The following is a 26,834-nucleotide window of genomic DNA, read 5'->3' as shown; positions in this document are numbered from 1 at the left end:
GCTGCTAAAAACAGGGAAGTGTTCAGACTGTCAGCTCTCGCTGCACCCTGAACTCAGCCACCTACAGGGACTGACAACAACAGTGAACTGGCTGAAAGATCATAAGTGAGCATTGGGACAAGAACATTTCTCTCACCCTTGGGGATCTTGTGTACCCTGTAATCTCTGCACACCAGGAAGCGCTCCAGCTTTCCCTTGTTTTGAGCATGCCTCACATGGTCAGATGACTATTTAACCCTTTCATGGTACAGTATTCAGCTTTTTGCTCACAAGTTTTCCTGAACAATCTGAATACAACCCATTGTGTGTACTCCTTGTTTCGATGACAGACAGAAGTGACTTATTCCAAGCAGCCGGCCAAAGCTCCTTTTGGAAGCCACGAGATCATCTTGTCATCTGTTTAGCAAGTATTACATTTTTACAGCTAAGGTGTAGCTGTACCAAACCTTGCGCAGGCCTAGCTGAGGTGTTTTTGCCCCCTTAAATTCACCATTTTTATTATCTTCATTTTAGAGATATTTGAACCTTTTTTTTCCCATAATTTTGCTAACAGCCCAGTATCTGTTTACTTGAATGGTTTGCATGACATCATCATCATCATCATGTGTCATGTCATAGCTTAAGTATACCCATAGGGTAAACATGGTTGGGGGATTGATAATGAACATTGTGCTCGAAAATGAAAGAAAAAATGGCTACGCCGAAGGGGAATCTGTATCTGGACAAGTGATTGTGGAGGTGCTGGAAGATACTCACGTTTTAGGGCTTTACCTGTATGCACGTGGCGGAGCATTCGCATCCTTTACAATGACGAGAGAAGGAGAAGGGGTTGAATGTCTTAATAAGGAGATTACATTACTGGCAGTATCCACAGGTGAGACCCCCATTGTAGGAGCTGACGGAGAAAGTACCTTGCAAGTTTCAGCTTCATATTGCGTTGGTGCTATATGAATAATAATTTTATTGTCTATATCTTTCGATACAACTAGTTATATCTTATTGTTTGTTTCATTGACTTTTTCTGCATCTAAATCATTCTGAGGGCCTACTTTACTATCTGACTCTTGTGTCAGTCTGTTTCAATATATGCCGTTGTATTTATATCCACTTCACCCTTTTTTTCTATATCCACCCATTACCGGTATGTAGTTACGCATTCTGTACAAATCTTTAAATGTAGATCTTAGGAAATCGCTTTCTGCGTTCATTTTTATGACACTAGTTCTTAACAAATTATGTGAAAGTTCCCACTAAAGTCATGGCTTTCTTTTATAATATTTAATAACCGTGAATTACACCATAAAATATGTGTATAAACGCTAATCCAAAAAAAAACACCTGTTTAAATTGTGCAGTACAAGGTATCAGGTTAAGATTCGGCTCCCAAGAATTGAAAAAAACAAAAAACAAACACTGCGTCTTAGGATGAGACCCCATGTAGCGTCCTGCAGCAAAAAAGCGCTGTGGGAAAATCTGCAGCAGCAACACAGTGTGTCCACTGTGCGTATTTTTCCACAAGGTGCGGATGTGATTTAGTAGTACTCAAGAAGTGGAAACCCCATAAATGGATGTAGATGAAAATTGCATTTGGGGACAAAGTGGGTTTCCTCCTTGTACTCCAGTTTCCTCCCACACTCCAAAGACCTACTGATAGGGAATGTAGATTGTGAGCCCTATATGGGACAGTGACTGACAATGTCTGTAAAGTGCTGTGGAATATGTTGGTGCTATATAAGAAGGCTAAATACATTTATAAAACATGAATGTATGGAAGGGAGGTAATATAGAAAACACAGGGACAGACATAAGGAACAGCCACTCAAAATGGCATATGATGGACTAGCTTTGACAATATTAAATCCCTACATAATATGCCCTGGCAAGTCCCTAGATATCTATCTCGAGGTGACCGCCCTATATATCGTGAGATCCCGACCGCTGTGCCTGAACTTGATATCTTGAAGTGTTCAATAATTTATCCAGTTGTTTTTTGGATTATCATTATACTGTATATCTACTGTATGTATGTGTGTGTATATATAATGTATTTTTTAAAAAGTTATGTTTTATTCTACACTCCTCACTTTTTTGGATTAGAATTTTGTGGGTTTGAAAAGTGACCGCCTGTGAGCGTCTTCTGCTCTCTGCGGCAAAACCGTTTTTTTTTTTTTTAACCAGACACAAAGTCGGACATGCAGGACTTTGTCTCCGGTTACGCTGGGTTCACACCTGCGTTCTTCTTTCCGTTCTATGGTTTCCGTCTTCTGCATGCCAGAAGACGGAAACCATAGAACGGGTCCGGCCGTGAGCGGCGGTGAGCGTTTTAAGCTCTCCGCCGCGAAACCGGATTTTTTTATCCGGACACAGAGTACTGCATGTCCGACTCTGTGTCCGGATTATAAAACACGGTTTTGCGGCGGAGAGCCTAAAACGCTCACCGCCGCTCACGGCCGGACATCTCTCTCACCCATTCAAATGAATGGGTGAGAGAGACTCCTGCAGGTTTCCGTCTCCTGCCTCTGTTTTAGGCAGGAAACGGAAACCTGCAGTACGGAGAGGGCGACGCAGATGTGAACGAGCCCTTATAAAAAAAAAAAAAAAACAGTTTCGCCGTGGAGAGCAGAGGACACTCACCAGCGGACAATAAACGCCGGGTTTCCGTCTCCTGTTGGCAGAAGACGGAAACCTCAAAACGGAGATCGGGTGCTGATGTGAACCCGCCCTAACTATGATGGTCCAGAGGCCTAATGGCTCTTAGATTAGATTGTTTAGAGATTTTCCTTTATAGTGACATACATTATTGTGTGCTGGATTCATTACATGATAGATATGAACAGTGATTGATAGATTCCACTGATTTATGATAGGGATTGTGAAGTATTTCAATGACATTCTGTTGTTTTAACAGTAAGATTAGCGCAACACGTGAACTTCCTAAACAGTGCTTTAGCACAGATTTGAACAGTGGCTATGCCTAAAGCTAGGTTCATATCTGCGCTGGAGTCTGCATTGTAAACTCCATTACAGTGTCCTTGCAAGTTGTTGGAGTAAAAAGTCCTGGTCGCACTGCTAGCAATGCTATATAATGTGCTTCATGCTGCAGCTGCTGGTTAGTGAAGCAAGTGAGGTAGAAGAGCAATGTGTCCTTATGTTTATGTGTGCTGTGTAGCTCATAGCAGCTAGTCTCTGGTCATTAGCTAAGGTAAAGAACACATTTAGAAAGTGTGCCTAGAGAATGAGGAAACTACTAAAAGATACCATTTATGTCATATAATGGTCATAAACCATGTCTGTGCAATGTCTTATTACTGTACACTCACATGATGGTTTATTCTGAAAGGTCATCAGAAAGTTTAGTCACACTTTAATTCAACAAGTTTTATTTTTCTATGTACATAGACTGTCTTGAATGTGTTTAGTCATTGTACCGTATCTTCTACCAGTAAACAATTATCTGACTGTATGGTAAAAATATTTGCTTTACCCAGAATCCAATAGTTTGCCTACTGTAGCTGTTTCCATTTGAGATGTATTATGACAGATGGACTCGAATGACATGTTTTTGTGGGGCCCTTGATTCTTATTATAAAGCAGGTTGCATTCTACTCTTTATTTATGGCTCATATCAAGGAAATAACTATTAGATATAAAACCCTAAAGTAAGTGGAAAGGACCTTACACCACCACAATCACCTTCAACAGACAGATAGTGAATTTAGGACGTGGAAGCTTATGATTCTTATTATGATTTGGTCAACGTTGGGCTGTATGTACTATGTCATTTCCTTGGCCTCCAAATTTTATTTGCGTTCAATTTCCCACTACAATGGGTCACCACTGAGCCTAGAAAATCTTCCTGGCAAACCAAGCATTACATCATGGCAGGGAAAGCATGTTGTATGATATGCAACTTTAAGTATCTTCCTGCCAGAAGAGGGTGCATTGCAGATACAACATGAAAGATATGGGAAACCATTCTGTGGCTACTGCATTGGATGGGGCGGAGTAGAGTTCAAAAGAGCTCATGCATATAGTAAATGTCAAGATCCTGGGAACTCTTATTTTATATATTTCAGTAAAGCAACTAAACACATATGTAGCTTACTTACAACCATATCATGACCTCTGAGTTGTACGGAGCCTTAATACTTTGCAACAGATGTGTTTGACGCCCTACTGTATATCTGCATGTTTTTTACATATTGATTGATTCCGTCTGTTTTAACTTCTGCAATCTCATTATTTGGCAGCACTTGGAAAGGGCTCAGTGTACCATCTTATAAGCTCCACCATGAATATGAGGCTCACTGATAAAGTATCATTGACTATGCCTTATGCTAAGTTTATACCTGTGATTGTGTTTCCATTCGGGAGGTCCAGTTGAGGACCCCTTGAACGGAAACGTAATCCGCTTAAAAAAGTGGTTACCCGAGGAAACCCGCAGAGCCCATAGACTATAATGAGGTCCACTGGGTTTCTGCCCGAAAAAGGCGAAAGATGCGGAGAGAAAAGTGCTGCATCTTCGCATTTTTTAAACGGTTTCGGGGACGGAAAATCCGAACGCAGTTTAAGAACTTGTGTGAACTCAGCCTTAGTAAAAATATAAACTGATTCTTGCTCCTATATTATTCTAACATCACTTGGCAGTAGTGGTGAATATTTGTACAATCAGAAGAAGTGTTTGATCTTAAACCAACACTTCTTATCGCAGATTCTGTATTTACAACACTGTATTCACTTTCTTCAGAGGTCAATGGAGCAGAAAATCAACAAAAGATTGGAGAAGTGATTAGGATCAAAATGATACTATTAATAATATTTACTGTACCTGCATACGTAAATAAGAAAACGAAAAGTCAGGCTAGGTCCACACCTGCGCCTGATCTACATTCGGAGTTTCCGTTCCCGAAACCCGGCAGTCCCCATTATGGTCTATGGGGTCCATAAGTAACCAATTTTTTTAACCGCTTCTCCAAGTAGACCCCATGAACGGAAACCCTAATGTAGGTGTGAACCTAGCATCAGGCCGTTAGACTATTTACATGCTACTATTATTTATGACGGATGAGAGCAATGGCCATAAACTGTAGCAGAGTAACTAACACAGACAGAGCACTCTGTCTGCGCACACTCCGTCTGGGTCCATTCCTATTGACTCATAATTCCCGTAATTTAAACAACATGACCATCGTTGTTTTCTATCATGTTTAATTTTGTAAGAAAAAAAAAGTCCTACATGATGGAACGAAGGTTCAATGCAGATGGACGCCCAACAGAGGCGTCCACTGTTCTCATCCTGTGATGGATAAAATATACAGTTTTGACATGAACACTCCGGGGTCATATTAAGGGTAGTTATTGAATGGGGTTGTCTAGTATGCTCAATGGCCAAATGCCCCAGATATATGCAACTATGTATAACTAAGGGATGAGTTTTTGTGGAACTTCTTCCAATGCTGAAATCTCTCCCATAATATCCCAATCCTTCTCCTAATGGGCACTGCCTGAATGAGCATTTACAGTTTTCACTAATGGACTGGGCAGTGAATCACCAGGCCATTGCCCAGTTATGCAAATGACCACTATGTTATCAGAGCAACCTGGCATTGAGTAAGTTGCAATGGGATGAATAGTAAGCTTAGTCTTTATCTCAGTATTACCAATTTAAAAGTAGGTGTTCCTAGAGGACATCAGAGCCAGGCCCAATATGGAAACATTACATCTACTGTAGATCTATGCAAAAAATGTTATATGAGCAGACAGTGTGATAGGGTAACAGTACAAGAATACGCAGCTGGACTGAGTAGTTCTCTGTGGAAAAGAATTGGTAAAATAAAAACCATAATGGTTGTGTGGCTGTTTCTGACCCCAACAGGGTTCACTAGGATCAACATTTCTCTATACTATATAGTCAGAACCTGAAATGTATTCTGTAAGGAACCAGATGCTATTTTGTCAGACCTCATTAAGGAAGCTATTCAGTGGCCGGGGGTGGAGGATGTTTGTATTCATGTGAACATGGAGTGGACCACTGGGTAGATACCATTATTGACAATATGCAAAAAACCAGGCCAGAGCTCTTCAAAAATTTGCTAAGAACATAAGGGTCTTCCTACAAGTACTGGCAAGTACTCAAGGGGTGTTGTTACAGACGTGATTTGATAAGGTTGCTCTTGCCAAGTACTATCCAATTAAGACTGTAACTTTTGAGTCCCAGATAATAATGTAAAAACATGTTCTGAATGGAATTTAGAAGTCACAAACCACCTTCTAAGGAAATGTCACCTGTGAAAGGTTCAATCATACCCTGTTGAGTATGATCTGACTGCTAAGGAGCAAGATCAAGATGGCTCAAGCATTTATAAGATGTATGGACATAGTACAAAAAGTGCACACAAAGCAAATGCCCTACCAACTCTTGTTTGGCCAAATGGGCTGTCTCCAGGTAGAGAAAACTGTAGACCGCACTCTTTGGCTGGGGTTTGGGGGTCCACAGAGCTGGTGGAGAATGCAATATGGACTTGGGAGTCGACCCTGAGGATGATCAATGGGCCAGGAAAGTTTATTTTAACTCGAATGGTGCTTCAAGGACCTCCCGCTTCTGGATATATATCTGACATAATGGGTTGTAGGTATTACGTAGGGTTTATATTTTAGGTTTCACTAGGGGTTGGTTATTTTAATAAAATGATTGCTATGGTCATTTTAATCCATTCAGGTGTCCTCGTATTTATTTCATGGGTGAGGTAAAAATGGCGGTAGTAAGTAAGGTGTGCATATTGACAAATACCTTGCAAATACAGAAATGGGAATATAGCCAAATTACTATTACACAGTTATAAGAACTTCTGTTCTGTTTTTTCACTTTGGTAAGCCATCCTCATGCTTGTTTTTAAAGTCTTTCTTTCTAACAGCAGCTCCATCATTCTCTTCCTGAAAATGGGCAGAGATGGGAAGGAGGTGGGAGTCATGGGGCACCACCCATCCACCAGCAAGTGTCCTTGAAGCACAGTGTTCTTACAATAATGCAAGGAGAAAAGTGTGGAATAAATGTGTTACATGATGTGTTTGTGCTGTTTCAGAAACTGTTTTGGTACAATTGCTGGCCTGGAGTAGAGGAAGGAAAGCAGTACACAAGAAATAAGGGGTTTATCTAGGATGTCACCATGCTGTGCGATATAGATGACGCTCGTGGAATGACATTCCTGAGGATGCAATAGTATCCTATTCCCATCAGTAGGATGACTTTTAGGCCATACCAGTGTTGTTGGTACATGGCCAACATGGAGTGTGACCTTGCTGATGTAATAAACCCTAAGGACATGTCTGATATCATGGGCAGTGGTTGTTTACATCTATTCTACATGGTAATTGTCTCCTGTTCTTATTCTTGGTTTACAGCAAAATCTGACCTGACCTGTCCTAACCCATAGTCTTACATGCATCCAAATGTCCACATTCTACCTACATAACAGGGGCATGAACCATGGAAAACACACTGGTATATCTCACCGCAGGGTTTATCAGTTGTTATGCTGGGTAGTATTTCCTTAACAAACAAAATGCTGTAGATACAGAAAGTCACATGTAAATTGCTCATTTAACCTTCTGCCTATATGGATCATAAAACAATGTGTACAGAGAGCAGGATATCTACAATATGACTAAACCACACATTACTTTCTGTTCCTTTAGACCACTTTCATATGCAGTATTTTGGTCAGTAAACCAGTACCAGAAGTGTTTCCAAAACATATACTAGATGTACATTTTTCTTTCTGTAAATCTATTGATAAATCATTAAAATATACAGATAGAAAGATAGATTTCTGTACACTAAAAGCATAGTACCATGAGGTACCAATAGGAAATTTAATCAATCTCCCCTACAGGTATGGTATGAGAGTGGTAGATTGTGACGCAAGTGAAGGGAAAGTTGAAAAACAACCTTTCAATACATGCAAGAAAGGGGTCATTATTATAGGATCCCTGTTATCCTATCAGTATATTTTTGGAGTGTGGGAGGAAAGGAGGGATCCCTGAGAACACCCATGCAAACTTGGGAAAAACATACATACGCCATGCACGTTCTGCCCTTGACTGAATTTAAACCCAGGTCCCTGGACTAAAAGTTTCAAGAGTACGATCCCCACTGTGGTTTCAGATTTCTGGGATATTGGGGTTATCTGGAGTTACAACAACTGAATTTCTAGGCTTGAAATACCATTTGGTTATTAATTTTAGAAATTAGAGCTTTATTGCCCCACGTTTTTGCAGGTTTTCTGTTAAGTTTTTCAGACCTATGGTTACAAAGATTATATGAACGCCTCTGGAAGAAAAGCCACTCCCAGGAAGACTTCCTCAGTTACAAAGAGGAAGTTCTCACATTTAAGAACGCACTCACCTCTGCAAAGCAGGTCTACTTCACCACACTCATATCTGCACTCTCTCGCAATCTCAAAAAGCTATTCAGCACCTTCAACTCCCTCCTCCTGCGCCCCCTCTGACATCTCTTTGCCTCTAACTTCAATACTAAAATTGACACCATCAGAGACACTCGCCCTACTCTCCTGACAACCCCTCCACTCAACTGTTCACTGCTACTCATCCTTGACCTGTTTATCCACCATCACTGATGAAAAACTCTCCTCCCTAATCTCCAAATCCCACCTCACCTCCTGTGCGCTTGACCCGATCCAGTCACATCTCATCCCCAAACTCACTGAAGTCATTACTCCGGCCCTAACCCATCTCTTCAACCTATCTCTAGCCAATGGATCCTTCCCCTCTGCCTTCAAACACGCCACAGTCACACCAATACTTAAGAAACTGTCCCTCGACCTGTCCTCTCCAGCCAACTAACGTCCCATCTCACTTCTCCCATACGCCTCAAAACTGCTTGAGCAACACGTCCACTCAGAACTTCCTCATATCTCAATTCCAACCTGCTCTTTGACAGACTACAGTCAGGCATCAGACCCTGTCATTCCACTGAAACTGCCCTAACAAAAGTCACTAATGACCTTCTAACCGCCAAAGCCAAGCGCCATTACTCTGTCCTCCTCCTCCTCGACCTCTCTTCTGCCTCTGATTCAGTTGACCACTCCCTCCTGTTAGAAATTCTCTCATCCCTTGGTATCTCAGACCTGGCCCTTTCCTGGATCTCCTCATACCTCACCGACTGTACATTCAGTATCTTCCACTCGCACACCACCTCCTCACCATGCCCTTTCTCTGTAGGTGTCCCCCAAGGCTCCATCCTAGGACCCCTCCTGTTCTCCATCTACACCCTTGGCCTGGGCCAACTCAGAATCTCATGGTTTTCAATACCATTGCTATGCCGATGACACACAAATATACATCTCTGGACCAGACATTACCTCCCTGCTGGCCAGAGTTCCAGACTGTTTAACAGCTGTAGCCTTCTTCCTCTCCTCCCGCTTTCTCAAACTCAACATGGAGAAAACGGAGTTCATCATCTTAACCCCACCCTGTATGGCCCCTCCACCTGACCCATCTATCAAGGTTAACGGAGCCACAAATACCCCTATCCTGCGAGCCCATTGCCTTGGGGTAACCCTGGACTCCGACCTATCCTTCAAGTCACACGTTCAAATCCTCAACACTTCCTGCTGCCTCCAACTCAAGAACATCCATCAAATCCGCTCCTTCCTCACCCCTGAAGCCACTAAGATGCTCGTCCAGGCCCTCATAATCTCCCGCTTAGATTACTGCAACACCCTTCTCCATGGACTCCCAGCTAACACCCTCGCCCCCCTCCAGTCCACCTTAAACTGCGCTGCTCATTTAATCCACCTCACCTCCCCTCTGCCAGTCCCTCCACTGGCTACTCATAGCTCAGCGAATTGAGTTCAAGCTACTGACGTTAATATTCAAAGCCATCCACAACCTGTGCCCTTTATATATCTCCGAACTAATCTCCCGCTACCTGCCCACATGTAACCTCAGATCCTCCAATGACCTCCTGCTCTGCTCTCATCTGCTCCTCACACAACCGCCTCCAATATTTCTCCCGTGCACCCCCCATACTCTGGAACTCCTTACCAAGACACATAAGACTGATCCCCACAATCACAGGATTCAAGAAGGCGCTGAAGACTCACCTATTCAGGAAGGCCTACAACCTCCAATAACACTATCACCTCACTGATATCTGAACTGTCTCCCCTTCTCCCTCTGTCTCTATCCCCCTTCCCTCATAGATTGTAAGCCCTCGCGGGCAGGGCCCTCTACCCCACAGTGCCAGTCGGTCATTGTTAGTATTATATCTACCTGTATATTTTGTGTATTGTATGTAAACCCCCAAATGTGAAGCATCATGGAATTAATGGTGCTATATAAATAAACAATAATAATAATGAACAAAAATAACATATATTTTTTTGATAATATATACATTATGATGAAACAAATGCTTTGTTGCTTCTTGTAGGTGAAACCCACATGTTTACAGCTGGGAGTCATACACTTCCCTTTCGGCTCCAGCTTCCTGATGGGTGAGTATATTTCTAAACATCAGGTTGTACAGTATGTTATAGCTATCTTATTTTAATAACATTTTACTCTCCAAAAATACAGGATGAAACCAACTTCTCAATAATGTTGGTATGTTTTGAAGTTTTTGTTTGCTTCCCTTTGTAGCTCCATAAGTTGGTCTTCGTACTACTAATCTAGTAAAGACCAAGTCAGCTAGTTAAGTTATGGGCCCATCTGGTTTCTCCTGTGAATAGTCAATTAAAGATGATGGCTGTCTGAGAAGTGAGGCAGAGAAAATTAGTTTTAGTGTATACTTGCCAACTTTTAAAATGACAGTAAATAAGGGAGATATTGAGAAAGAACATACCGCATATACTCGAGTATAAGCCGAGTTTTTCAGCACAGTTTTTGTGCTGAAAAAGTGCGCCTCGGCTTCTACTCACGTCAATACGGTAATTGAAAATGTCACATGACTGGTCCGCAGTGAAAGACATCTGTGGGAGGGCGCTGGAGCTGCTACCATAAGGCTTTTGGCCTATATGATAATGCCCAAGACGTCTGGGGCATTATCATACAGGCCCAAAGCATTATGGTAGCAGTAGCAGCCTGTTGCCATACAGGCCCAAAGCCTGTGCTAGCAGTAACAGGCTATTACTACTACCACAGGCTTTGGGCCTATATGGTAATATCCCAGACCACGTGACATCTGGGATATTACCATTTAGGCCTGAAGCCAGCTAGGATTAACATGAGCACAAACTGAATGTCATGCATTTTCCCCCCCTCGGCTTATACTCGAGTCAATAAGTTTTCCCCGTTTTTTGTGGTAAAATTAGGGGGGTCGGCTTATATTAGGGTCGACTTATACTCGAGTATATACGGTACATATTTTTTACCATATGTCCTGTCTATGTATATATCCCCTAGTTTGAAGAATTACATTGGAGCCGATTTATTAAGAGTGGCATTTCATATGTTACGTCAGTCTAATAAAGCCCCAGCAGGCACCTGACTCATCACATGGCTCCAACTTCTTATTAAATCAGGCACCAGAATGGAAATCTACGACAGACAGGAACGGGCTCAGATATCCTGAATAAGTCACACCAGTAAACGGGTGTATTTATGGAAAGTGGCGAGCGAGGCACCGAACTAATGTACACCACGTTATCACCCATTTACGCCAAAAAACTGGAAGGGTTGACAAATTTTGCCCAAAGTCTTTAAACTAACACAGACCCCAGACAATAGCTGTAACTCAAAAAAAACCAAACAAATGCGGACTTCGAACAAAAATAATCTGTAGAACAAAACCTCTAAACTAATCCAGATCAGACTCCTAAATAGGGTTGAGCGATCGGGATCAGGAAAGATCGGATCCCGATCGGCAATCGAGCAAATTTTAAGATCGCGATCAGAAATCAGATTTTAAAATTGATCCTGAAATCTCAAGATCGGCTCAACCGTACTCCTAAATAAATAAGGACCCCAGACCCAGTAACACTAATAAATATAGATCCTTCTAAATAAATGCAAATCCCAGACCAGACTCAGTGGATACTCCTCTGTCTGTATTTATGCACCGTACAACTCTCCATGTCCCAGTCACCCATCACTACATGCCTTGATCCTGGCTGTGGCCTTGGGATCCTGTCTATGTTGGTGCTTCGGAGTGAAGAGAACTGCTTTAGCTATTATTGGTAGTCCATATTGTTGGACCGCCCACGTAAGAGCTTTTTGACAGTCCATTGACTGTAGGTTGAAACATGTTTAACAAAAAGAAACCCATTCACTCAGAAATCCTTGTGCTAGTGCTAGGTCCAAGTATCGTTCTCTATTACATCCAGATTGGAAAGTCCAGGAGGCATCTATATGGCAGCCTGCATGGAGAATCACAGTCCAGAATATTACTACCCTATCTCCAACCCTCAAAAAAGACAAAAACACTCACTCTGATTTCTGGGATTACAAAAACTTTTATATATATATATATATATATATATATATATATATATTTTATTTTATTTTTTCTGGCCACAAGTTAAAGTCCCTTCAAATAAACAGGAAACCTCTCAGTTGTGGTAAATATACTGACAAAACAATAAAATGGCAATGATATACTCCAGCTGTCAACGCCTTGGTGGGGGGGCAAATGACTTTAACCATTATTGCTTCTCTTTTTTCATGTTAATCTGGAATGTTATTTGTGACTTGCCATAAACAAAACCATATTAACACAGAGACAAAAGAGGAAGCGAGAGAGAGAAAAGTCATATGGTTATTTCAACAGTAACACCATACTTGTATCTCCATAAGAGCGAGATCTAGCTTTGTGACCCACAGGTCAAAAAGCTAAGTGATGGTGTAAAACATATTCAGGCTAAAGCTGCATACACACATAAAATTGGCCAAAACTGCTGATTTTAGTCATCTTTTTCATTATCTGTTGAGGAAGAGATGAATGAGGCATAATGAATCACGCGATCCTTTCGTTCGCTAAAGGTGGCTGGCTGTGGCTTAGTTTTTGATCCGTATTTAGAGTATGCATATGGGGGAAGACCCATTGGGATCTGTTTCTATTTTTGTAATATGATGGAGTCATCTTTTTTTTTTTTTTTTTTTGCTTATTTCGCAGAAAACTCCTTTTTAAGAACTAAAATATATAAATGAAGGAGTATGTCTGTACGTAGCAAAATTTAAGTTGATGCTTTACATACATCAGATGTGTCAACGCCAGTGATAAAATTACGAATCCTATCTGTACCTGTACAGTGTTGCCCATAATATGCTAGAAATAATATGCAAAATTTAATATAGCTAGACAGAGCTATGATGATGCAGAATTTCTTGCCACATACAGATGTAGCAGCGTTAAAACAAACTTCTGCAAAGTCTAACTTCGGTTAAACTGCTGTAGCGAGATATCTTATCACAGAAGGCAACAAAAAAGCAAATTATTCTCATTATCCTAACAGTATTATAGATGGTACATGGTAAGATTCTGCACTGGTGCCCATGAGGTTTAAGTTACGCCTCCTTTTGTGTTGCTTCTCATTAACTTGAAGTCTCCTCTCCTCCCCTTCCCTATAGACGTCTATTAATTTTAGTCCCCTTTACTGAAGACAGGTCTGAGCAGTGAATTGAGCAGTTTAGCAGACAGGATAAGTTAGAAGTGTTTTCATTTCCATGAGCTGTGTCTGGTATTGTAGTTCAGCCATATTTTATTTAATGGGGGATGCGTTGCAGTACCAGAGACAGCCCATGAAAAAGAAAGGCACTGTTTCTTAATATTATCATAGAAAATCCATGAAATGCATACTGTATTACAATGTCTAAAATGGTAATAAACATAATTGTAATGAAATTCATATTGTAATAAAACATTTTTTAATAAAAAATATATATATTTTAGTAGACTTTAGAATCAAAGTAAATAGAAGTAATTTCCTTTTAAGACCCAAGTTTGGTACTGAAACGTAAAAAGATAAAAATGGACCTAAAGGACCTAATATTCATATATATGTATGCATGCTGTGCTGTAAAGTCAATGGAGGTTTCCATGATTTAAAGGGATTCTACCATTAAAACAACTTTTTTTCTAATTACCACGTCGAAATAGCCTTAAGAAAGGCTATTCGTCTCCTACCTTTAGATGTGGTCTCCGTCGCGCCGTTCCTTAGAAATACCGGTACTTACCGGTATGCTAATGAGGTCTCGGCAGCAATGGGGGCATCCTTCTTCTTCATCTGTCTTCTCCCCTTGTATGTCGTCTTCTTTCTTCGTCATGTCTGACGCCTGCACAGTCGGCTCTGACAGCAGAGACCCTGTTAGAGCCGACAGCGCATGCTCCGTAAGGTCCGTACAGCCCTCCGACACCAGGATGAGTTCACTCACACGGACTGTACGGACCTTACTGAGCATGCGCAGTCGGCTCTAACAGGGTCTCTGCTGTCAGAGCCGACTGCGCAGGCGTCAGACATGACGAAGAAAGAAGACGACAGACAAGGGGAGGAGGCAGATGAAGAAGAAGGATGCCCCCATTGCTGCCGAGACCTCATTAGCATAATGGTAAGTACCGGTATTTCTAAGGAACGGTGCGACGGAGACCACATCTAAAGGTAGGAGACGAATAGCCTTTCTTAAGGCTATTCCGACATGGTAATTAGAAAAAAAGTTGTTTTAATGGTAGAATCCCTTTAAGAAATCCTAGAAAAGTAGTCATAATTGATGGGGCAAAGGGGTGGCAAAAATTTTGCCAGTCATCCGAATGCAAAAATGACAACTAAGGACAATGATAATCGAGAACCACGGCACAACAAATGTCTATCATTTAGGTTTAGGCCCATTAATAACCCGTTGCTGTTTTTTTGTTGCTTCCAGACCCCTGGTCACGTCTTTCACTGGCAGATATGGCAGGGTGCAGTATCAACTCACTGCTGTTTTAGAACGACCGCTCGTGCCTAAATACAGCGTCGACTGTGAGCTGCGAATCACCAGCCGCATTGATGTCAACTCTCCACCACTACTTGTAAGAATCATCTTAGAAACAAGAGAGAATTTTTTGTTGTTGTTTTTTTTTCTGATAACCTTACTTCTCTCTGGATCACTCCATTTTATTTGTGTTTACCTTCCAATACCAAGTACTTTTATCTGTCTCCATTCGGTATCAGCACTGGTAATGTATGCAGGTGTGCCAATTTGTTTTATTAGCTCTACATCACGCAGCCCCATTTACCGCAGATCCTGCATTTGTAAGGCTCGCTGTCCTAAACGTGAATAATGACAGCTGCAGAAGACATAATTATGGGAGACTTATTATTAATCATTGCAGGTCTGCTATCTAACGCAGACCATTATATGTCACGTATCCATCCATTTTTCATGCCATTTTCTACCACTAAGTAAGTGTATGCAGCTGCTGGCGGAATCCTTTCAGCTATCATGCCCTAATGGCAAATTGGATCACATTAAAGCATTGAACTCCATAATGACTGCAAATACATAGTATGGCAGGGAGGATCAGAGCATGAGTAACAACACAGTGGTGAGATGTGGAGCTAATGAGCTTTATTCTTTTATCTGCACCCATTTTATCAAAATAATATACAATTATACCTTGCACTTTCATGACAGCTATACAGGAGCCTAATGGTTCGGTATTTAAATATGAATGATATCATCACAGGAAAATACTCTGCCGGTTGAAGACGATTTTAAACAACACCAATTTGACATAAAATATCATGGAATTTTTTTTTCTTTTTTTGGAAAGGAAAAATAGAAAACTTTATAAACTTTCCGCTATTGAAAAGGCTTGATTAAAAAGTATTTATCGCCTTCAATTTTTTAATTTAGTGCTGTGTTACAGTATAGGATTGAATAATGTGTATTAATTGTTTTAGGCTTAGTAAGGGGGAGGCTGGTCCAGCTCGTAAAATCCCTGGTTATGGCATTTTGCTGGGGAATGCTGTGGTTTGCCATAAATCTCTCTTGCAGGAGAAGAAATGTAGCATTACTCGCTGGCCGTTAAAATGAGAGGCCATCCATATCATAAGTATAGGAAGTACCCCTTGGACGTTTAGGGAAGGGACATGTGTTGTCTGCAACCATTGGATATCACTTCTTGGTAGCTGACCTAGACTTGGTGACCACTTTGGGTAGCCGTCCAAGTGCAAATGAAAGGTGGGAACTAGATAGGTTCTCCTTAAGCTCTAGTGAAGGGAAACCATAGACCCTAAAACCTTGTGGGAACTTATGGCTTAGAGGAATGGGGTGGGTCATTGGGGGACTATCTCCCTTTGGATAGGGCTGTTCGTTGACTACATCCTTGAGCCCATTTATGTCTGGCACTCTGCACTTTTTTTTTTCAGAAAAAAGAAAATAACAACAAATCTCTAAAGGGAGTCTGTCACCAGAACCCTGCGTATCAACCCCGCAGATAAAGAAGTTAGGTGCACCTGAATCAAATGGTGTTTTTGCCTTGTGGCCTTGTGCCTCTGTTGCAAAGAGATCCCAGTTTTTCTTCATATGAAAATAATCTCTTTGGCGCAGTGAGGGTGTTGCTATTGCTCCAAAGTGACAATGCCCTCATTGCTCCAAAATGCTAATTTCCATATTGACAAAAACGGCAATATCTCAGCAAAAAAGGCGCTGATTCACAAGGGAAAACACAGTTTGCTATCTATCTGGAGGACTGGGTTGATATTATTCCCTTTAATAACAAAATTTAAACATACAAAGAAATATTGCAAAACTGTATACAATGTGGGCTACATGAATGATTACATAATACTGTGGGGGCATATGCAGGGGGACATTATATTGTGTGGGAGCACACAGGGTCATGGATGGGAATGGGCAGAAATAAAATATAAATGGGCGGGGCTAGAGGTGGAGCTTACAACACCTATATTAACTATGCAGATTTGGTCCTTTGAGAAAGTGATGGATGTGGTGTGGGAGAACAGATGTGTTCCAGCCAGGCAGCTAAAGTGTGTTTGGTAAAGACCCACACCAGGGAGGTCAGCTGACTAATCAAGGCCTGATATTAGGTTGTGTGTAATCGTGCCACCACACTGACAAAGCTGAGAGTTCTTGTGTGAACTGAACCTACAAACCAGGTACTGTGCCACCCGTTTGAAGTTTCCAGAGCAAGTGTCTGGCAGCCAGGCTCCTGTATAGTCAGGGAACAGTTTCTTATGTTTAGTTAGTTCTCAGCCGAGAAGACTTTTGTTTTGTTTGTTTGTACCTTTGCACAAACAAACATGCACCTCAAGTGAAATAAACGCTGAACTTGAGTGTAATTCAGTCGCTGTGTCCCTGTTTCCTGCACTGCTACCAAGCAACTAAGCAAGCGATTCCCCACAGTCTTTATTTCAGTCCTTTGAAAGTTAGGAGGCATAACCGTACTATCTATGCTTGACTGTTTCCATCTTTATCATGCAAATTCTAATTTGTTCAATTATTCCAAAATAAAATGTATTCTTTTCTTATTTATTCATAGACTCCTGATTATTTGATGTAGTGTTACTTTGATATCCATATTTATATAGCAGCTTCTTCAGCATACTATAATGTGCAAACCTACATATTAGTACTGTAGGTCTAATTCTATAATATACTTTTCACAAGAAGATACAGTAACCACATCTAAATAATAGTGTATTGTGTTTTAGCTAAGCATGTTCTCCAGCATAATGTTATCATGTTCAGTGGGTAGGCCATTAGCACGGTCGGTGATCAATGCTGTATAAACATTGTAAACGGTGACCATGTGATAGACATTATCTTGTGTGTGCCTTTTATATGATATGCCGGCTACGTTCCTATCAGGATAACCTATTTGCTATCTAGTAATTGCACCTTTTAATCACAACAGATTTCCCTTAATGTGTGTGTGTTTTCAGCATCACCATGCTTATGTTGTATGGGTTTTATATTTTATCAATGCAATAACAGAGCAGTTTTTTGTTTGTTTTTTTCGCTTTTGCCTAGTCACCTGTAGAACGGTCCAAAGAGAAAATGGTTGGCTGCTGGCTGTGTACCTCCGGACCAATTTCTTTAAGTGCCAAAATTGGAAGAAAAGGTTATTGCAATGGTAAGTTTAATATTTTATACCACTTAAAGAGAGTCGATCACCATGAGAAATTTTTAAACCATTTGAAGCATCAATTTTCACCCATGGCCTCCGCACATCTGAACCTGTCAATCTTTATGTAGGAGTAGTGTTGGGTGGCAACCAATGCTGATCTGTTGATCAGGAGAGTTCTGGCTTGACCAAGTCCCATGTTCATTGAACAGCTCACTTTCATATAAATCAAAAGTTGATTTTTTTTTTTTTTTTTTTTTTTTTTTTATACTTTGACACAATGTTGATCACCATGAGAAGCACATAAATACCACATAGCAATTGGTGGTAAACCAAAATCGCCATAGGACAACTGCTGTATGTATAGGCACTCTAAAAGTAAATATAAATTTTAAAAAATAAATGAAATATTGATAAATCTTCTCAATATAAAGATATCTTTAATAACTGTCTTTTTAAAATCTATTCTGTTTTGTCTCTATAGGGGAGGCCATACCAATCTATGCAGAAATTGAAAATGGGTCATCCCGCTTGGTGGTTCCCAAAGCTGCTATATTCCAAATCCAAAGTTTCATAGTCCATGGAAAGATGAAAACCCATAGACAAATGCTTGCCAAAGTTCGAGGAAATCATATAGCATCTGGAAGCACTGAAACCTGGAGTGGAAAAATGCTGAAAATCCCTCCAGTTACACCCACAATTGCAGACTGTCACATCATCCGGGTGGAGTATGTTCTAGCAGTACGTATGAGTTTGGCACTTTAGACGCTTTTACAGGAAGGTTTCAACTAGTCTAACAATGGCCCCCAGGACTGGCATGTACCTAAGACTGCTAGGCTCTGCCAGAGGCAAGACCTAATATCCCAGTATATTCCTGGGAACCTCTTTCTTCCGGTTGAGGAATGATGGGCCTTTCTCACTAAACCAAAAATTTAACAATAGTTTTTTGGCAGCATATAAATCTCTTATAGCAATTACATGGTCTCTGTGTCACCTAAACCACAGGACCACAGGTGACACCCAAGATACAAAACCAAATTTAATAAATATATATATATTGCTAGAATAATTTTATAATAAAGTAGAATTTCACTCCAATCTCTCTTTGATTTGGACATCTCCGTGTCCCATCATGATACTTATATTTAATGAAAAGTGGGTCATTGTGCAACTTCATTCTGTAAAGCTTACTTGGAGTTAAATAAAGTTGATGCAAAATAAAAAAAATATTGCGTAAGGCTGCGATATAATCTCTGTTAGGTAGGGTTCACACTACCATTGGATTCTGTTCAGAAGGTGTCCGTTTAAAAAAAAAAAAAATGGACACCTATCATAACGGACACAGACAGTAGCTGATGGCTATCCGTTACTGTCCATTAGAAGTCGGTTGCTCATAGACTTCAATGTTAAAAAACAAAAATGGACACTTGCTGTCTGTTTTTTCAAACGGACAGAAAAGTCCTGCGAGTAGGATTTTTTGGCCACTGGAGACCATTGCATCACTACAGAATCCCTCATTCTTCTTCATGGATCCTTTTTGCAAGTTGATTACCCTTTTCCCCCTCTGCAATACAAGTTGATCACCGAGTGCAGTTTTATATTTAGATTAATTCATCCCTCTGTGCACATGCTCTGGAGTCATAGCTGGCAGCAGTAGTGAACGTAGATGGAACAAGAGCTAATGCGCATGCGCTGTAGCGCACATGCCCATAAGCCTAGTCACACTTTCTAGTAAATAATTGGAAGATAATACATTAGTACATCCCTCGCTGCTTTATTGCAAGAAAGCAGTAAACAATGAAACTCAGTAAGAAGGGATATCTTGTGATCATAGCAAAAGCACTTGGCCAAGGTAACTGGCAAATGATTAATTGGGCACAGGGCAGGCACTTGATATGAACATTGAGTTGGGAATACTAGGCAACGTCTGGACACTAGAAGAACAACAACAATGGTAAATGTCATGCACAGTCCCTGTAGACTCTGAAAGGTATAACACAGGGTATCAGTTTTTCACATAGCAAATACCATAGATTTTTTTTAGTTTTACGGGAACTTTTATTTTTCAAATGGGGCTAAGTTCAGTAGGGTAGGGGTTTCCAAAACAAAACCTTTGCCTTAAAGATGACCATTCATCACCTCCTGCATGTCCAGTTGTTAGCATCTATTAACAGTACAGAGCTTGTCAGCATAGCATATCAGGCACCAAAACTAACTGCATGGTTGCTCAGGAATGGAAAGGAGTAGAGAAAAAATTCTACTGCCAGAATCAGTAGAGTAGCGCCTATTAAATGAGGTAAAGAGCTGGACATGGTGGAGATGGTGAAGGGTCTCTTTAAACAATACTCTTCTGATCAACCTCATGTAGTCAGAAAGAAAGAAAGAAATATATTTTTGGCAGCGTTTAGTTATTTATTTGCTCTGATTTAGATGACACTTTTTCTTGCAGGTTTACATACATATTCCAGGTACAAAAAAGCTGATAGTGGAGCTACCTCTAGTTATTGGCACAGTCCCCTTTAATGGATTCTTGTACAGGAACTCCACAGCTACCAGCCAGTTTACTGTCGATATGAGCTGGCTTGCCTTAACTTTGCCAGAGCAACCAGAAGGTAAGAAGTATTCTAGAATTGTATTATAGTTGATGTAAGAATTTGTCTCATAGAACATGGGATTTACATGGTGACTGAATTGTAAGTGCAAACAGTGCCCTGGCTTATAACCAGGAGTCTACATTTACTGGCTCATCAACAAGGAACACATTGATTTTACAGGCCAATGCACATTGAATGGAGCGGGATGATCTCTACTGCAATTGTTCCTCCCCCATTTAGCTGGCCTGATGCTTTCCAAAATCCACTCAAAAAGAACTGAATGAATATCTTCCCCCTGCTACACTTTTCTTACTTCACTGATGGACGTGTGTTCTGTCTACCATTCAGTTCTTGGTCTTAAAGAGAACCTATCAGCTCCTGTGACTCACGAGTAGAACATATTTTCCTATAACTTTGGTTTGCGATGTTCCTCTGTTACTCCTGGTAAAAAAAAAAAATTGAATGAATTGAGAACTGGGTTTGTCCGTACAGTCCCATACTGTCCATGCAGTGCTGTCAGTATAACACTGTTTTGTCATAATTTTCTAGGATAAATAATAGGGGACTAGATAAGACTACATATTTTTATACCGAATACTGTATTTGCTAATACAGACTTCTCAAAGTAATGCTAAAACAGCATCATGTAGCTATAATAAATCAGCATATATTTTATTCTGTTCATTTTTTTATAGCACCACCAAATTATGCTGATATTGTGTCAGAAGAAGACCTTTCTTGGAGAGCCCCTCTAGACATCAACCAAAGTGACTTAATTGAAGGACTTCACTATCCACCATTTTCTGTAATCCAGGAGTTCAGGTTCCAACCGCCACCACTGTATTCAGAGGTAAGCTAATAAAAATATAATGCAAAAATATGGAGATCACCAGGTAGATGGTGGTTTGTGAGGGGGGTTCCATATTTACAGACCTACAAACCAACCTAGACATGGAATTGGTTGTGGTTTACTAGCGTAAGCTGTAGTAGATATTGAGAATTTCTTAGACCTTCTCAAACCTAGAGCTTTACTATAACCCAGTCCTACACTACTGTCTATATTTCAGTGTATTTATCAAGACTATTTATTAGCATGGGGCCACACTGTGACTCAGTGGTTAGCACTGCAGTCTTGCAGCGCTGGAGTCCTGGTGTTCAAATCCCGCCAAGGGCAAAAAAAAACATCTGCAAGGAGTTTGTATGTTCTCCTTGTGTTTGCATGGATTTCCATCCCATATTCCAAAAAAGACATACTGATAGGGAAAAAAAATATAAATTGTGAGCTCTATGTGGAGCTCACAATCTACATAAAAAAAAACACTATTTATTAGCTCAAGTAAAGGGGTATTACAGTCATACTTCTATACTATATATAGTATGCTATCAATTCCTTACAAATATCAAGAGTTCAATGTTTACTTCAGAGCATAGATATCTGTCCTGATCATATGAAATGTACTGTGCATTGTTCATAATACTACAATAGTAAAAACTTTGTCTCATAAAAGTGTCATCTTCAGCGCTCTGCAAGGTCTGGCAGACAGTAGGGCCCACTAGCTAAGGAGGGCAAGTGCTGTGTGGAATCATACACAGTGCAGGGATATGTTCTGGGTAAGGAATCCTAGAAATTTAGGGTGCAGAGAAGGTGCTCTCCAGCATTCAATAGTAACATTAATGTATTTAGCTTATTCTGTTTCTCTTTACAGTATGTATGCTGATTCTTAGACCTAGGACATGTTGTATGGGAGACATAAACATTAACAATAATCCAAAATCTCAACTATTGTCTATGGGAGGTCTTTTTCTTCTTAAAAACCTCATTAGAATCGTATCTTTCACTTGCATAATGTATTGGGGTATACATACTGTAGATATATTTCTACATATTATCTATGTATCTTAAAAAATAAGTAAAAGTCTAATTTCTGTTAGTAATTAGAGATGAGCGAACGGCGTTCGATCGAATATCAATTCACAGCAGCAGAGATGCATCTCAGGTGTAGCAGAGGTATGCGCTCAACACTGCTACATCTGAGATCGGACTATGGGCTGATCTTAGACTCCGCCTCCTCTGGCACTCATCTCAGCCTGCTACATCTCTCAGCGCACACTCAGCCTGCTACATCTCTGGTGTAACAGAGCTCAGCGCACACTCAGCTCTGCTACATCTCTGGTGTAGCAGAGCTCAGCGCACGGCCAGCTCTACTACATCTCGGGTGTAGCAGAGCTCAGCACACACTCAGCTCTGGTGTAGCAGAGCTCAGCGAACACTCAGCTCTGCTACATCTCGGGTGTAGCAGAGCTCAGTGCACGGCCAACTCTGCTATATCTCAGGTGTAGCAAAGCTGTGTGCTCAACACTGCTACATCTGAGACCACAATGGAGACTGCTGTGGACCAATCTTAGATTCCACCTCCTCCGGCAGAACCAGCGTTGATTGGCCGAATGCTGTACTCTGTATGGCATTCGGCCAATCAACACTGGTCAATGTATTCCTATGGGAAAAAGTCAGCTCCCGCATATCGGAAGCTGACAGGGATCCCGATGAAATAGTGGTGTAATACAGGTACTTGGGTATGTTAGATGCCCCCTGGCATGCTTCCCCTGCTGTCCCAGTTGCATTCCAGAGTGTTGGCATCATTTCCTGGGGTGTCATATTGGACTTGGTGACCCTCCTGAGCCGAATATTGGTTTCCCCCAAACGAGTATTTTTTCCCCATAGACTATAATGGCGTTCGCTATTCGTTCAAACAGTTGAGTTTTGAGGGGCTACTCGAATCGAATATTGAACTTCGAACATTTCACTGTTCGCTCATCTCTATTAGTAATCACTAAAAGTTTTACGATGCAAAATGAATACAATTAACCCATTTTTGTAATGCACTTAATTAAATGAACGCCACAAAGCTGTGAGTAATTTAGATGTATTGGGTATCAGTGTAACAACACATAGGATAGATAGATAGATAGATAGATAGATAGATAGATAGATAGATAGATAGATCTGTGAATTATGTAAACTTAAATGTGACAATTGATTCTTCGATTTAATATAGATAGCTCACTTAAAGGAGTTGTCCAGAATTTGGAGCAAACTTAGGGGTGGTCTTGGTGGTGTGAAACAATAAAGAAGACATAGTCAGCTATTCCCAGTGCTCCATTACCGTTACCATGTTTATCACCTACAACTAAATAATGAAAGTTCATTTTCAACTACATCTTGAAAACAATGAGAAATTGATACCAAAAGTTTAGTGGAAAATTCTTTAACATTTCATTGGACAAAAAATAAGCAAGATATCTCTTTAATTTTGAATCATTTCTGTATATTACACATAAAAATCCCATTGTGTTCTGAATCATTTCTCCACTTTTATATTTTGTCTACACAGGTAGATCCCCATGCCGACAGCCATTCAACAATTCAGAGGACAGCTACATTCATCCTGGAGGGCTGAAGTCAGAATTATGTGCCCTAAAATATTAACAGAGTTTACATTTGATCTCATGGATTGTTTCAAGCACATGGGGAATAGATTCCCCTGAAAAATTGCAAAATTTCTAAAAAAAAATTGTAAAAATTGCAAACATTTCTTGTTCAGGAAGCACTGCAGACACTTATGGGGCAAAGTGTCTGATCACAAGGGATTTGACTGCTGGGACACCAAAAATTCAGGAGAGTGGAGCCTGCATGTTCCAAAGTTTGCTCAAGTGGATGGAGCAGTGGCATTTATGTATGGCCACCTATGCATTCATGTCTATTGAACTGCCGGAGATCACTATCCCAGCAGTCACATAGAAGTACATAGACCGCTGGTTACACATACACACCACTGCTCCGCTTTCATGGAACATGTAGTGGAAGTTTCGAGTTCCCATTCTTATGATCACTGAGGGTCAGAGAATTTTCCCTATGCTGTAGACAGGGAATGATTTTTTTTTTATGGAAATCCTTGTAAACATTTTATTTTACTTGAAAATAGTAAAATTCAGGACCTGTTCATAGCCAAAGTGCCGCTGTATTGTAGCAGCAGATGCTGTACTTATCAGGGAAAATGTAGCATACAGCTTCTGATCTCCTGTAACGTAAAGGGAAGTTGTGCAACAGTTTGGGTTTTTTTGTTACTTTTTGTTTTTTTGTTGTAAATTCTGCAGAAGAAACTTTAATGTGATTTAGTTTTAAAGTGAAGATAGTCAGGTGCTACCTTCAATGAAATATCAGCTTTCCACCTACAGTCCTATGAAAAAGTTTGGGCACCCCTATTAATCTTAATCATTTTTAGTTCTAAATATTTTGGTGTTTGCAACAGCCATTTCAGTTTGATATATCTAATAACTGATGGACACAGTAATATTTCAGGATTGAAATGAGGTTTATTGTACTAACAGAAAATGCGCAATATGCATTAAACTAAAATTTGACCGGTGCAAAAGTATGGGCACCCTTATCATTTTATTGATTTGAATACTCCTAACTACTTTTTACTGACTTACTGAAGCACAAAATTGGTTTTGTAACCTCAGTGAGCTTTGAACTTCATAGCCAGGTGTATCCAATCATGAGAAAAGGTATTTAAGGTGGCCAATTGCAAGTTGTTCTACTATTTGAATCTCCTCTGAAGAGTGGCATCATGGGCTACTCAAAACAACTCTCAAATGATCTGAAAACAAAGATTGTTCAACATAGTTGTTCAGCGGAAGGATACAAAAAGCTGTCTCAGAGATTTAACCTGTCAGTTTCCACTGTGAGGAACATAGTAAGGAAATGGAAGACCACAGGGACAGTTCTTGTTAAGCCCAGAAGTGGCAGGCCAAGAAAAATATCAGAAAGGCAGAGAAGAAGAATGGTGAGAACAGTCAAGGACAATCCACAGACCACCTCCAAAGAGCTGCAGCATCATCTTGCTGCAGATGGTGTCACTGTGCATCGGTCAACTATACAGCGCACTTTGCACAAATAGAAGCTGTATGGGAGAGTGATGAGAAAGAAGCCGTTTTTGCACGTACGCCACAAATAGAGTTGCCTGAGGTATGAAAAAGCACATTTGGACAAGGCAGCTTCATTTTGGAAACTAAAATTGAGTTGTTTGGTTATAAAAAAAGGCGTTATGCATGGCGTCCAAAAAGAAACAGCATTCCAAGAAAAACACATGCTACCCACTGTAAAATTTGGTGGAGGTTCCATCATGCTTTGGGGCTGTGTGGCCAATGCCGGCATCGGGAATCTTGTTAAAGTTGAGGGTCGCATGGATTCCACTCAGTATCAGCAGATTCTTGAGAATAATGTTCAAGAATCAGTGACGAAGTTGAAGTTACGCCGGGGATGGATATTTCAGCAAGACAATGATCCAAAACACGGCTCCAAATCCTCAGGCATTCATGCAGAGGAACAATTACAATGTTCTGGAATGGCCATCCCAGTCCCCAGACCTGAATATCATTGAACATCTGTGGGATGATTTGAAGCGGGCTGTCCATGCACGGCGACCATCTAACTTAACTGAACTTGAATTGTTTGTCCAAAATACCTTTATCCAGGATCCAGGAACTGATTAAAAGCTACAGGAAGCGACTAGAGGCTGTTATCTTTGCAAAAGGAGGATCTACTAAATATTAATGTCACTTTTCTGTTGAGGTGTCCATACTTTTGCAACGGTCAAATTTTGGTTTAATGCATATTGCACATTTTCTGTTAGTACAATAAACCTCATTTCAATCCTGAAATATTACTGTGTCCATCAGTTATTAGATATATCAAACTGAAATGGCTGTTGCAAATACCAAAATATTTAGAACTACAAATGATTAAGATTAATAGGGGTGCCCAAACTTTTTCATAGGACTGTATGTTGTGAATACGGTGACGGCAGGCTGAAGGTCTTCAGTTATAGCAGGGGCATCTTGGGGTATGGAGAACTGAACTTGCTCCACTTTTACCCCCTTGATTTGAAACACTTTATTTTTATATGTCATAAAAGTTCAATTTCGGAGGACAGCGTTTAACCACATGAGGTGCACTGTCAGATACTGGTTTGGGTGGTTGTATCAAGCTAATAGGTTTTCAGTGAGGGCCCTATCACACAGATGTGATCTGGATAAGAAATACATGTGTCAGTCACATTTCTGCCCCAACTGTGGCTCTTCTGAACAGAACT

At 40.5% G+C, this 26,834-nt stretch overlaps 1 protein-coding gene across 1 annotated transcript; it reads left to right on the top strand.

Moving 5' to 3' along the window:
• ARRDC4 (arrestin domain containing 4) lies at positions 1-24,981 on the top strand. Its single transcript, XM_075273218.1, has 8 exons — positions 1-874; positions 10,454-10,517; positions 14,878-15,025; positions 17,992-18,094; positions 18,570-18,826; positions 20,535-20,697; positions 21,375-21,529; positions 24,072-24,981. Exons 1-8 carry the CDS (start codon positions 643-645, stop codon positions 24,135-24,137), a joined length of 1,188 nt encoding a protein of 395 aa, XP_075129319.1. The 5' UTR covers positions 1-642; the 3' UTR covers positions 24,138-24,981.
• Positions 24,982-26,834: the final 1,853 nt, after the last annotated feature.

This window comes from Leptodactylus fuscus, chromosome 5 (genome assembly GCF_031893055.1).
Source record: "Leptodactylus fuscus isolate aLepFus1 chromosome 5, aLepFus1.hap2, whole genome shotgun sequence".
NCBI lineage: Eukaryota > Metazoa > Chordata > Amphibia > Anura > Leptodactylidae > Leptodactylus > Leptodactylus fuscus.
This window is presented reverse-complemented; position numbering and strand designations above follow the sequence as displayed.

Bases quoted from the DNA above. Each gene is read 5' to 3' on its own strand.
- ARRDC4 (XM_075273218.1), top strand. From the start codon at position 643: ATGGTTGGGGGATTGATAATGAACATTGTGCTCGAAAATGAAAGAAAA. The intron at 18,095-18,569 runs GTAAGTTTAATA...TTGTCTCTATAG, and splicing joins AAGAAAAGGTTATTGCAATG to GGGAGGCCATACCAATCTAT. The intron at 20,698-21,374 runs GTAAGAAGTATT...ATTTTTTTATAG, and splicing joins TTTGCCAGAGCAACCAGAAG to CACCACCAAATTATGCTGAT.